Source organism: Arachis hypogaea, chromosome 20, assembly GCF_003086295.3.
Source record: "Arachis hypogaea cultivar Tifrunner chromosome 20, arahy.Tifrunner.gnm2.J5K5, whole genome shotgun sequence".
Taxonomy (NCBI): domain Eukaryota; kingdom Viridiplantae; phylum Streptophyta; class Magnoliopsida; order Fabales; family Fabaceae; genus Arachis; species Arachis hypogaea.
The window spans coordinates 12,204,877-12,216,995 of NC_092055.1; the positions used below are offsets into that span (position 1 = coordinate 12,204,877).

The 12,119-nt window shown below is 35.2% G+C and overlaps 2 protein-coding genes across 2 annotated transcripts; one reads left to right on the forward strand and one right to left on the reverse strand.

Annotated features, from left to right (window-relative positions):
• The first annotated feature begins 5,748 nt into the window (after positions 1 to 5,748).
• On the forward strand, positions 5,749 to 6,611 carry LOC112782314 (pleckstrin homology domain-containing protein 1). Its single transcript, XM_025824660.3, has one exon. It carries the CDS (start codon positions 5,974 to 5,976, stop codon positions 6,406 to 6,408), a length of 435 nt encoding a protein of 144 aa, XP_025680445.1. The 5' UTR covers positions 5,749 to 5,973; the 3' UTR covers positions 6,409 to 6,611.
• Positions 6,612 to 9,331: 2,720 nt separating this feature from the next.
• Positions 9,332 to 11,538, reverse strand: LOC140173168 (probable LRR receptor-like serine/threonine-protein kinase At3g47570). The gene is made up of 2 exons (XM_072230924.1): positions 11,315 to 11,538; positions 9,332 to 9,935 (listed from the first exon to the last, which is right to left on the reverse strand). Exons 1-2 carry the CDS (start codon positions 11,536 to 11,538, stop codon positions 9,332 to 9,334), a joined length of 828 nt encoding a protein of 275 aa, XP_072087025.1.
• Between the last annotated feature and the right edge of the window lie 581 nt (positions 11,539 to 12,119).

Here is a 12,119-nt window from a genome sequence, read left to right on the forward strand (position 1 = left end):
GATAAGGCAGCAGCACCATGTGATGCTTGCCATCTAGCTAAACAGAAAAGACATCCTTTTCCTGTAAGTAGTTCTGACCCAACTCAATTGTTTGAGCTTGTACACATAGACATTTGGGGGCCACTTAGAGTGCCATCCACCAGTGGACATCGTTACTTTCTAACCATTGTAGAAAATAAATCAAGATATACTTGGGTGTACTTGATGAAATTGAAGTCTGAAGTATGCAATCTAGTTCAACATTTCATCACTTTCATACAAACTCAATTCAACAAATCTATCAAAATCATTCGGACTGACAATGGTCCAGAATTTCTCATGGAATCTTTTTTTGCTAAAACTGGAATTTTGCATCAAACTTCCTGTGTTGAGACTCCTCAACAAAATGGGATAGTAGAACGAAAATACCAACATATTCTTAACATCACCAGAGCTATACTATTTCAATCTCAAGTCCCACATTGTTTTTGGAATTTTGCTGTTAAGCATGCTGTTTTCTTAATGAATAGGATTTCTTCTACTTTTCTCAAGGACAAGTCTCCTTTTCAAATATTGCATCAATCTCTCCCTGATCTACTGACCCTAAAGGTCTTTGGTTGCTTGGCCTATGCCAGCACCATCAATGCTCACAGGTCCAAGCTGGATCCTCGAGCCAGGAAATGTGCTTTCCTTGGATTTAGGGAGGGGACAAAAGGATATGTTTTAATCGACTTAAAATCCAAAGAAATTTTTGTTTCTAGAAATGTGGAATTTTACGAAAACCATTTTCCTTTTGCACAAGATAAAAACAATCATGCATCAACATTAGAATTAAAAATAAATAAAACCATTGCACCACCTGCACTAAGACCTGAAACATTGGAATTGGACCATGGCCCTTCTTCCTACAAGCACACGAGTGACTCATCGAGAGTCACTAAAGGTGACTCAACAAATCAAAGGGAAAATACCCAAGAACTAGCCAGGGAAAACTCACAACTAAGATACTCTGAACATAATGTACAAAGGAAATCCACAAGGGAGAGAAAGCCACCAGCTTATCTAAAGGATTTTGTTTGTATGAGCACCACCATTGACAAAGCTAATCCAAATCAAACCATCAACGATAAAGTCAGGTATCCAATGTCAAACTTTGTGTCTTATGAATCTCTTTCTGCATTACATAAAGCATATTCACTTGCACTAACCAATGATATCGAGCCAAAGTGTTATGAGGAGGCGGTGTTACAACCCTGTTGGCAAGATGCGATCAATGCTGAGCTTAAGGCTCTTAAAATGAACAAAACGTGGAGGCTTACAACTCTGCCTCATGGGAAGAAAGCGATTGGAAGTAAGTGGGTCTTCAAGATAAAACACAACCCGGACGGTTCGATAGAAAGGTACAAGGCACGGTTAGTAGCAAAAGGGTATACACAGGTGGCCGGTATTGATTATCTAGACACATTTAGCCCAGTGGTAAAACTGAAAACACTAAGGATTGTGCTAGCCTTGGCTGCCATGAAAGGTTGGATGCTTAAACAAGTTGATGTAAATACTGCATTCTTGCATGGCGTACTCAAGGAGGAGGTTTACATGAGGCCACCACAAGGTTTGGAAATTGAAGATGGGAAGGTGTGTAAGCTGGAAAAATCACTGTATGGACTCAAGCAGGCTAGTCGTCAATGGAACCACATGCTACATTCTGTCTTGGTAGAAGCTGGATACACCAGGTCAGCATCAGACCATTGCTTGTTCACGAAAGGGACAGAATCTGGTTTTACAGCACTGCTGGTCTATGTGGATGACTTAGTGATAGCTGGAAATGATGAAAAGGAAATCGATCGAATTAAGAGGATCTTGGATGAGAAATTCAAGATCAAGGACATAGGAGATTTGAAGTTCTTTCTAGGGATGGAAGTTGCAAGATCAAAGAAAGGTATTGCTCTCTATCAAAGAAAGTATGTGATGGACTTGTTAAAAGATACAAGATTTGAAGGTTGCAAACCAATAAGAACACCATTGGATTATATCGTGAAGCTGTCCAGAGAAAGAGGAGAACCACTGAAGGATCATTCAGCTTATAGGAAGCTAGTTGGGAGGCTCTTGTACTTAGCTAACACCAGACCTGATATAAGTTACGCAGTTGGAAAGCTCAGTCAGTTTTTGGACTGCCCAACCACACAGCACATGCAGGCAGCACATCATGTGCTCAGGTACTTAAAAGGAGCCCCAGCAGCAGGGTTGTTTTTCACATCAGAACCAGATTTCAATCTGACTGGGTTCTCAGATTCGGACTGGGCAGCATGCCCAGACACTAGGAAATCAATTTCAGCCTATTGTTTCTACCTGGGAAACTCACTCATAACATGGAAGAGTAAAAAGTAATTGACAGTGGCTTCATCATCCTCCGAGGCAGAGTATCGAGCATTAGCGAGTGCGACTAGAGAGGCACAATGGATTAGTTACATCTTGAAGGATCTGCAGATCCCTCTTACCAAGGCTATCAACATCTTCTGTGATAGTCAGTCAGCAATATACATAGCATCTAACCCTGTGTTCCATGAGAGGACGAAACACATAGAGGTGGATTGTCATGTGGTGAGGAATAAAGTTCAAGAGGGACTCATTCATTTGCTACCCATCTCAACCCATGAGCAAGTGGCTGATTTGCTCACCAAAGCACTTGCACCAACCGTGTTTAGTAGGCTCCGAGATAAACTAGGCATGCTGAACATATACGCTCCTAACTTAAGGGAGGGTGTCACTTAACCTCTAAGTTTGATAATAAATAGTTAGAGTAATTTAAGTTAGGAGCTGATATGTGCCTGATCAGTTAGTCATGTTGATAATTATATTAGATGACACCTCAGCAAATTGGTTACTAGTTTGTTAGAAGGGTTCTGATCTAGTACAGCTAAGGTATAGTGTAGGTGCTGTATATATATGTATTTGCAACTCACCTGTAAAGTGTGATTCACCATTTTATGCTATTAGGTATTTTGCAATTGTGCCTTTCTCTCTGGTTTTCTCTCACTGAAAGTGCAGCTACTCACACTTGCAACACCTTCAACATGTTTTTGTCCACTCTTCATCACTTGATCAAGGTATAAAGGTCTTGCATATATAGTCCTAAGGCATTCAAGAACCGTTGGACACCCTTTTTCACACACTGTCACCTTTTATCATAACTTGTAAGAAGGTACAAAGGAAAAATTCTTTTTTCTTGTGCCACTATCTTTTATCCTTTTGGTAGTATTTTGTAGTTAAACGTCAAAAGATGCCTTCAAACGGTTTAACTTGTTGAGTATATTTGAATTAAACCGTTGCAGTCATAATGCGTGTTTTGCTATGATACTTTTTGAGGTTGAAATTTTTCATTCCCTTAAATTTTTTTCGCACGTGAGAAAATGACATAATTTTGGAGGTATACTATTACTTGGGGGCAGAAGTTCTAACATGAATTGTTTACTTAGATATAGTTTCTGAAATTATATAACACTTTCTCAGATTTGGCATTCACTTAGTTTATATATATAATATATTACGGGTTAAGTACGATTTTGGTTCCTAACGTAGAGACTGAAAATTTATTTCATCCCCGACCTTTTTTCCACTACAAAATGGTCCTAAAGATTTCAGTTTGTTTAAAAATAGTCATTCGAACGAAAATACCCTTCCCCCATCTTCCCTAACATGCAGAAACAGAAGCAGAATGCAGAAGCAGCATGCAGAAGCAGAAAACAGGAGCAGTGAAACAGCAACTACAATGAAACAACAACAACTAGAAGAACAACACCACCAACAACAATGGATAATGAAATCAAAGCAACAACAAAAGCAAACTAGAAGCAGAAACAAAAATAGAAAAATTAAAGAAAAAAGGGCTAAAGGTGGTGGGGCAGGAGGGGCTGTGGCAGTGAACTGCGAATCGCGAGAGGAGGAGAGATGCAGTGGTGGTGGCGGATCGCGTGGAAAGGACTACAGCAGTGGTGGCGATGCCGCGAATTGCAATGAGAACGGCAAGGAAGCAGCGGCGGCATGGAGATTCCCCACTCTCCATCACAAACGGTGGTGCTACCTTTCCCCCGACTCTCTTTCTCCCCCTCCCCCTTCTCTTTCTTCCCCCCTCCGTCATTTCCTTTCTTTCTTTTTTCTTTTATTTTATAATTTTTTTAATTAGGAGTAATTTGGTAATAAAAATAAAAAATTTGGTAAAAAGGAAGATTTTCAAACAAACTGAAATTTTTGAGACCATTTTGTAGCAAAAAAAAAAAGGGCAGAGACAAAATAAATTTTCGATCTCTACGTTAGGGATTAAAATTGTACTTAACACATATTGCTTTAGAAAAAAAAATCTTATTGCATTGAACACTTGAGAAAATGTTAAATAGTAAATAATGAAATTATTAAATTATATTTGAGTGTGTATAATCATCAAAACTCAATTAGAGATATGTGAAAGTGAAACTAACAATCTCACCTTTTTATATGATGACAACACAAATATAAGTTTAAGAATTTGATTGATTCTGAGAAATATAAAGTGATCTAAAGGACAAATGCTTAGATATTTTTCAAGATATAGACATACCGAAAATCATACTAATCTATAGTAACCCAAGATTATGTTGTTAAAAAACAAGATAAATCCAGAAAATCGCATCAAAGAATAGTAGACAGAAGATTTTTAGGAATGGTTTAATTAATTTGTTGATTTCTATAGATTTACTAAATTTTTAATTAAGTCCCTATATTTTTTTAATTAAATTTTTATATTGTTTTTAAATTCATAATTAGGTCCTTTTTAGTGTAAAAAATATTAGAGTTAGCTGAATATTTTTCTACAAATTGAATGTATTCACGATTAAGAATCTAACTAGATCTTTAACCATATATTTGTTGAGAGAAATATTCTATTAATTTTAATATTTTTGACATGAAAAGAATCTAATTACAAGATTAAAAGAAATATAGAGACTCAATTAAAAAAATATAAAAATTTAATTAAAAAGTTGGTGAAACTACAAAGACTAATAAAATAATTAAACTTTTAGAAATTTGGAGTTCTAATATGTATCTTTGGAAATTCTTAAGAAAGATTAAAATTTTAGGTAGAAGTAAGATTGTAGAGAAAAAAAATCGGCTAAATCCTTTTTAATTCTATCAATATAACATACATTTAAAAGAACTTCATAAATTTTAGGGTGACATTTCTAACGTATTTATTTTAAAATGTCAATACTCATTGTGTTATTTTTTTTTTTTTTGTCATACTCATTGTGTTATTCTTTATTGATCACTTTAATTAAAATTTTGATATGATTTATAATTAAATATATTTGTAAAGTTATAAAAAAATAGAACAAAAGAAGAAAAAAAATAGATGTTAATAACAGAACCCATGATACACATTTTGAGTTCAACCCAATGGGGTGGTCTATGTTTCACATTACTTTTCCTCTATATCAAAATTTTCAACACAATTTTTCATAAATAATTTTAATAAAATATTATATTATATGTATATAAAAGTAGTCATTATACAATTGTGAAAACATTCTTAAGTACTCTTAATAATTTATTTTATAACAAAGTAAAGTATATAGCATAAATTAATTGAAGATAATAAATTTTTTATTTTATTCTAAAAGTATTTAAAAATTACTTATATTTATATATAAATATATTTATTATTTAATTTATTTTTAATATATATCTTATATTCCAATTTATATTTCAAATGATAATAATAGTAGTATATTATTAAAATATACAAAATACGGTTGTAATTTTATACTTCATCCTGATTATTAAGTTAACAAGTTGATATAAGAAAAGGAAAAGAAGTAAAAAAAAAAAAACAGCAAGAATAATCTGGCGTGTGGCTAAGTCCAGCGAGACACTGTAACTAACTGTGACTGAATCTTTCATCTCCTGAGCTGTTCTTTTAAATCTCCCTCACTTCCTAATCTCCCTCCATTTCCCTTTCTACTAATGGCCAACCTGTGGCGCGCCGCGGTTGGCCTCGCAACCAATCCGGCAACGGCGGACCACGATGCCATCGAGTTCTGGTCGAACCCTGAGCGAACCGGCTGGCTAACAAAGCAGGGAGAGTACATCAAAACGTGGCGCCGTCGCTGGTTCGTCCTCAAGCAAGGGAAGCTTTTCTGGTTCAAGGACTCAACCGTCACGCGTGCATCAAAGCCACGCGGCGTCATTACCGTCGCGTCTTGCCTTACCGTTAAGGGCGCGGAGGATGCGCTCAACAAGCCTTGTGCATTCGAGCTATCCACGCGCTACGACACGATGTACTTCATCGCCGATTCGAAGAAGGAGAAGGAGGATTGGATCAACTCTATTGGTCGCTCCATTGTTCAACATTCTAGATCCGTCACTGAGGATGAGATCGTCGATTACGACAAGCGATGATTCCTCAAGCGCGTGAAATCTGTTTCGGTAAATCGACAAATCAAACCTCTCTTTTGCCCTTTTCTGTTTGTGTATATTAATCAATCGTGTTGAATTGTTATCTCACATTACCGTGATTAAAGAGAACGAACATGTAATGATACAGTTTCTTATATAAACCAAGATTGATGGTAATAAATTGGTGAGCAAGTATTATTCCTTAATCCTTGTAAATGGTAGAGAAGAAAACACAGACAACACGCAATAATTCACAAAAAAGAAGAAGGATAATCCAACTCAAAGCAGCTAAATGTTTCTCATAAACATGACACCTATTTATGGAAGGAGTTTGTGTTTAATTGCATGCAGCTCCATTATGACATCTTTAATGTTCATCGGTCGAGTGAGAAACTCTTGAGAACATGCAACTCCAATCCTGGCAAAGGACACTAAACACTCCTTGATACTTTACTTTTACGTGATCTTTCTTTCTCCTTCACTATACAAAGTTAGCAATCTTAAATCAACAATCTCAATGATTCCTTTTGGAATTATCTTTTTACAAAATTTGTGTAGGCTTAGATTTTCACCAAACATGTAATTTGTTGTTTTTTTTTTCTGTTAGTATTTTCAAAAGAAGAATTTCATAGTTATAAATGTCTTCTTGTGGTGATACTGACCCACCTGTTCCATACTCTAAATGATTCCATCAAAATGATAAGGGAAGAAGAATAGATATAGCGCAACAACATGATGATTATAGAACAGTTATTTTCAGTTCAATAAATATTTTAAGGAATTGATTGCCATAATAAAGTAGACATCATAATTAAATTAATGCAATTATGCATGATAGTATCATGAATCTAACAAATAATAATACATGAATTAATTTGAAGAAATAGTAGACAAATATTACCAAAAATGATCAAGAGCACTTTTACTTGGTGGAACATATCCGATGGTTCCTTTAATTATAGAGGAACTACCATGATTACTAGTAGAATAGTTTTTGTCCCCTTGAACAACTGAACAAGTCTAGTTAGACCAAAGTCTCCCAAGTGGAAAACAATATCATCATCAAGAAGCACATTGCCAGGCTTAATATCACAATGAATTACGGCTTCTCCTGAATCATTATGAATATAATCCAACACAAAAGTTACATCAAGAGCAATATTTACCCTTTGCATAAGGTTCAGACTCATATTTGTGAACTCGCTATCTTCAATAGTGTTGTGCAACAAAGTTTCTAGGCTCCCATTAGACATGAACTCAAACACTATGGCCTTGAAATCATTCCTTTGTAATCAACACTTGAACAAGAAGTCAGTAGGCTGAGAAGGTTTCTGTGTTTAATTTTTCCTAGAGCTTTACATTTGGCCATGAAACTCTTCGATGCCCCTCGTGTTTGAAGATTCAACACATTCACAGCAACATGTCTCTCAAAATGGACAAGAGTTTCTCCATACACAGAGCCAGAGCTTCCCAAGCCAACTAAATTGCATGAAAAAAATCCATTTCTTGCTTGATGTAGCTCTTCATAGGAAACCTTCAAATATCTATGTTCTACTGATGGTGAAAAAGATAACTTTTTGGACTTCTTCCTGAGGCATAATAGATACTAATAAAAATTATGAAAGAGATCAAAAGCCTGCCAATCACACTGATGAGAGTAATTTTCTTTTCATGAGAGCTCTAATGTTTGTTTAAGAAAAACTCAGGACATGGAGAGAGATTCAGTTGAGGTATCCCACCATACAAATCATTATTTTCAATGAGTGATATTACAGTGATGTTACTAAAGACTCCTTCCAGTGGAATTTGACAATATAGATGATTATAAGACATGCTCAAATTACTCAAAAAAGTCAGGTTTTCGAGTTCATGGAGATTGTGCTTGAGAAATTATTAGAAAGGTCTAACCTTTCAAGAGATCTTAAAAATCCCAGGAATGGGGGTAGACTCCCATGGAAGAAATTTTTGTCTAATCGAAGCTCTGTTAGTGTTACACACCAAGTTCCACGGGAATGACACCACAAAACTTGTTTGCATACATATATAATTTGGAGAGATGCATCAAATTACCTAACTCTAGAGGGATCGAACCAGTAAAGGAGTTGGTGGATAAGTCAATATTTACTAAACCTTCTTGATAGCCAAAAGTTTGAGTAGGTATGTTTCCACTTAAATTGTTTACCGAAATGTTGAATGTGTGCATCTTTTTACAATATATCAAGGTAAATGGAATACTTCCTTTAAATGCTTTAAAGTCCATGTGAACTTCTGACAATATAGTAAGATTGCCTATGCCAGTAGGAATATTACCTGAAAGAATGTTTCGTTGAGTGGAAAACTCTTGAAAACATGCAACTCCAATCCTGGAAAGGACACTAAACACTCCTTGATACTTTGCTTTTGTGTGATCTTTCTTTCTCCTTCACCATACGGAGTTAGCAATCTTGAGTCAACAATCTTAGTGATTCCTTCTGAAATTGCTTTTTTACAAAACTTGTGTAGACTTAGATCTTCACCAAACATGTCATTTGTTGGTTTCTTTCCTGTTAGTATTTTCAAAAGAAAAATTTCATAGCTATAAATGTCTCCTTGTGGTGATACTGACCCACCTCCTCCATACTTTAAATGATTCCAACAAAATGATAAGTGAAGAAGAATAGACATACCGCAACAACATGATGATTATAGACTAGTTATTTTCAATTTAATAAATATTTTAAGGAGTTGATTGCCATAACAAGGTAGATATCATAAGTAAATTAATGCAATTATGCATGATAATATCGTGAATCTAACAAATAATAATACATGAATTAATTTGAAGAAATAGTAGACAAATATTACCAAAAGTGATCAAGAGCACTTTTACCTGGTGGCTGGTGGAACATATCGGATGGCTCCCATAATTATAGAGGAACTACCATGATTACTGGTAGAATAGCTTCTGTCCCCTTGAAATAAGTCTAGCTAGACCAAAGTCTCCCAAGCGGGCAACAATATCATCATCAAGAAGCATATTGCTAGGCTTAATATCACAATGAATTACAACTCCTGAATCATTGTGAATATAATCCAATGCAAAAGCTATATCAAGAGCAATATTTACCCTTTGCATAAGGTTCAGACTCAGATTTGTGGACTCGCTATCTTCAATAGTGTTGTACAACAAAGTTTTTAGGCTCCTATTAGACATGAACTCAAACACTATGGCCTTAAAATCATTCTCTTTGTAGTTAACACTTGAACAAGAAGCCAATAGGCTAAGAAGGTTTCTGTGTTTAATTATTCCTAGAGCTTTACATTCGGCCATGAAACTCTTCGATGCCCCACCTGTTTGAAGATTCAACACTTTCACAGCAACAGGTCTCTCAAAATAGACAAGGGTTTCTCTATACACAGAGCCAGAGCTTCCCGTGTCAACTAAATTGGATGAAGAAAATCCATTTGTTGCTTGATGTAGCTCTCCATAGGAAACCTTTAAGTATCTATGTTTTAGTGATGGTGAAAAAGATAACTTCTTGGACTTCTTCCTGAGGCAATAGATACTAATAAAATTATGAAAGAGATCAAAAGCCTGCCAATCACACCGATGAGAGTAATTTTCTTTTCATGAGAGCTCTAATGTTTGTTTAAGAAAAACTCAGGACATGGAGAGAGATTCAGTTGAGGTATCCCACCATACAAATCATTATTTCCAATGAGTGATATTATAGTGATGTTACTAAAGACTCCTTCCAGTGAGACTTGACCATAGAGATGGTTATAAGATAAGTTCAAATTACTCAAAAAAGTCAGGTTTTCAAGTTCATGGAGATTGTGCTTGAGAAGTTATTATTAGAAAGGTCTAACCTTTCAAGGGATCTTAAAGATCCCAGGAATGGGGTAGACTCCCATAGAAGAAATTTCTGTCTAGTCGAAGCTCTGATAGTGTTACACACCAAGTTCCATGGGATGACACCACAAAACTTGTTTGCATACATATATAATTTTGAGATATGCATCAAATTACCTAACTCTAGAGGGATTGAATCAATAAAGGAGTTGGTGGATAAGTCAAAATTTACTAAACCTTCTTGATAGCCAAAGATTTGAGTAGGTATATTTTCACTTAAATTATTTTTAAAAATGCTAAATATATGCATCTTTTTACAGTATATCAACGTAAATAGAATACTTCCTTTAAAGTTCAAATGCATTAAAGTCTATATAAACTTCTGCCAATATAGTAAGATTGCCTATACCAGTAGAAATGTTACTTGAAAGATTGTTCTTACTCAAAAATATTATTACTAGATTTTTAAGCTTTCCAATTGAATTTGAAAATGGTCCCTCAAGGACATTCTCATCCATAAAAAGTGAACCTAAGCCAAATAGATTTTCAATTTTTCCAGATATTCTTCCAGATCTTTGATTCAATCCCATGTCAAGCAAAATCTTAATAAGATTGGTTGATAAGTTGCCTATGAGAATTATCAATGCACCACCTAAATAATTTTTATAAAAGTCCAGCTTTTGCAATTGAGTATAATTAGTCAACGAAAGAAAAGAAATCCAAATCGTGAGCTCTTCCAGTCCCAAATCTATTAGGACCCACTTTAAATTCCCGCAGTTTGTGTAAACTTCCTAAAGTGGAGAAATTAGTCCATAAAAATCATTTTCTTCTATATCAAATTTTTGCAATTCAGAAAGATTAGATATTGAAGATGGAAAAATATCAGTGAATAAGTTTCCTCTATACGCAAAATTTTGAAGATTGGGAAAAACCTGAGCTATGTTTGAGAGAAGATTACCCGCTAATTGGTTGCCCGCTAATGAGAGAGTTTGAATATTTGAAAGGTTGTAACGTGAAGGAGGAAGTAATCCAAAAAAATTATTTAGTCCCAGGGCGAAAAATTTTAAATTCGTCAACCTTCCTAAAGCTGGAGTTATGCTTCCTTCCAAATGATTTTGTGAAAGTGACAACTTGTGAAGTGATGAAAAATTTTTCAAAGAAGGCCGGATATTGCCGACAAAATCATTGGCTACAAGTCCCAATTGAGTGAGTTGTTCCATAGAACTAAGCCATGAAGGAAATTTGACAGTTAAATTATTGTATAGCAATATAATCACCTGAAGGCTTGAACAATTTATCATCTCTACGGGAATATGATTACCAAGATTATTGTCTCTCTAAGTCAAGAATCTTCAGCCTCTTTAAACTACCTACTTGTCTTGGAATTTCACCATGCAAGTAGATGTCAGTACTCCTTGAAAAACGTTAAATTTCCTAAGGATGGCGCAAGAGTACCACCCAGTATTAATTTTGCAGTTGTAGGAATGAGACTCTCATGTGGCAGCAACTTGCATGTAACGCGCTGCCATTCACAAAAATGGAGAGACTCATTCCATCATGGCAGAGCATGAGGATCATCATTGGTAAGCTTGTCCTTCAAAGCAAGCAATGCTATCTTATCGGTCTCTGAACTCAAGGATTTGGCCGTTGTAGGTGACCCATGTAAATTAAGATTTGTGAAGCAATAAATAAGAAGAGAAATCTGATCATGAAAATTGTTATTTTACAGTGCAGAATGCGACAATAAAAGCATGGAAAATCAGTAGACAAAAAGAAGTACTTAATAATAGGAATCATACGTCTAGATTCTATCAAGCTTCAGCCTTGTAACTGGTTGATACAAATGATTAAGAATTTATTCTTCATTTCTATTTTAATATAC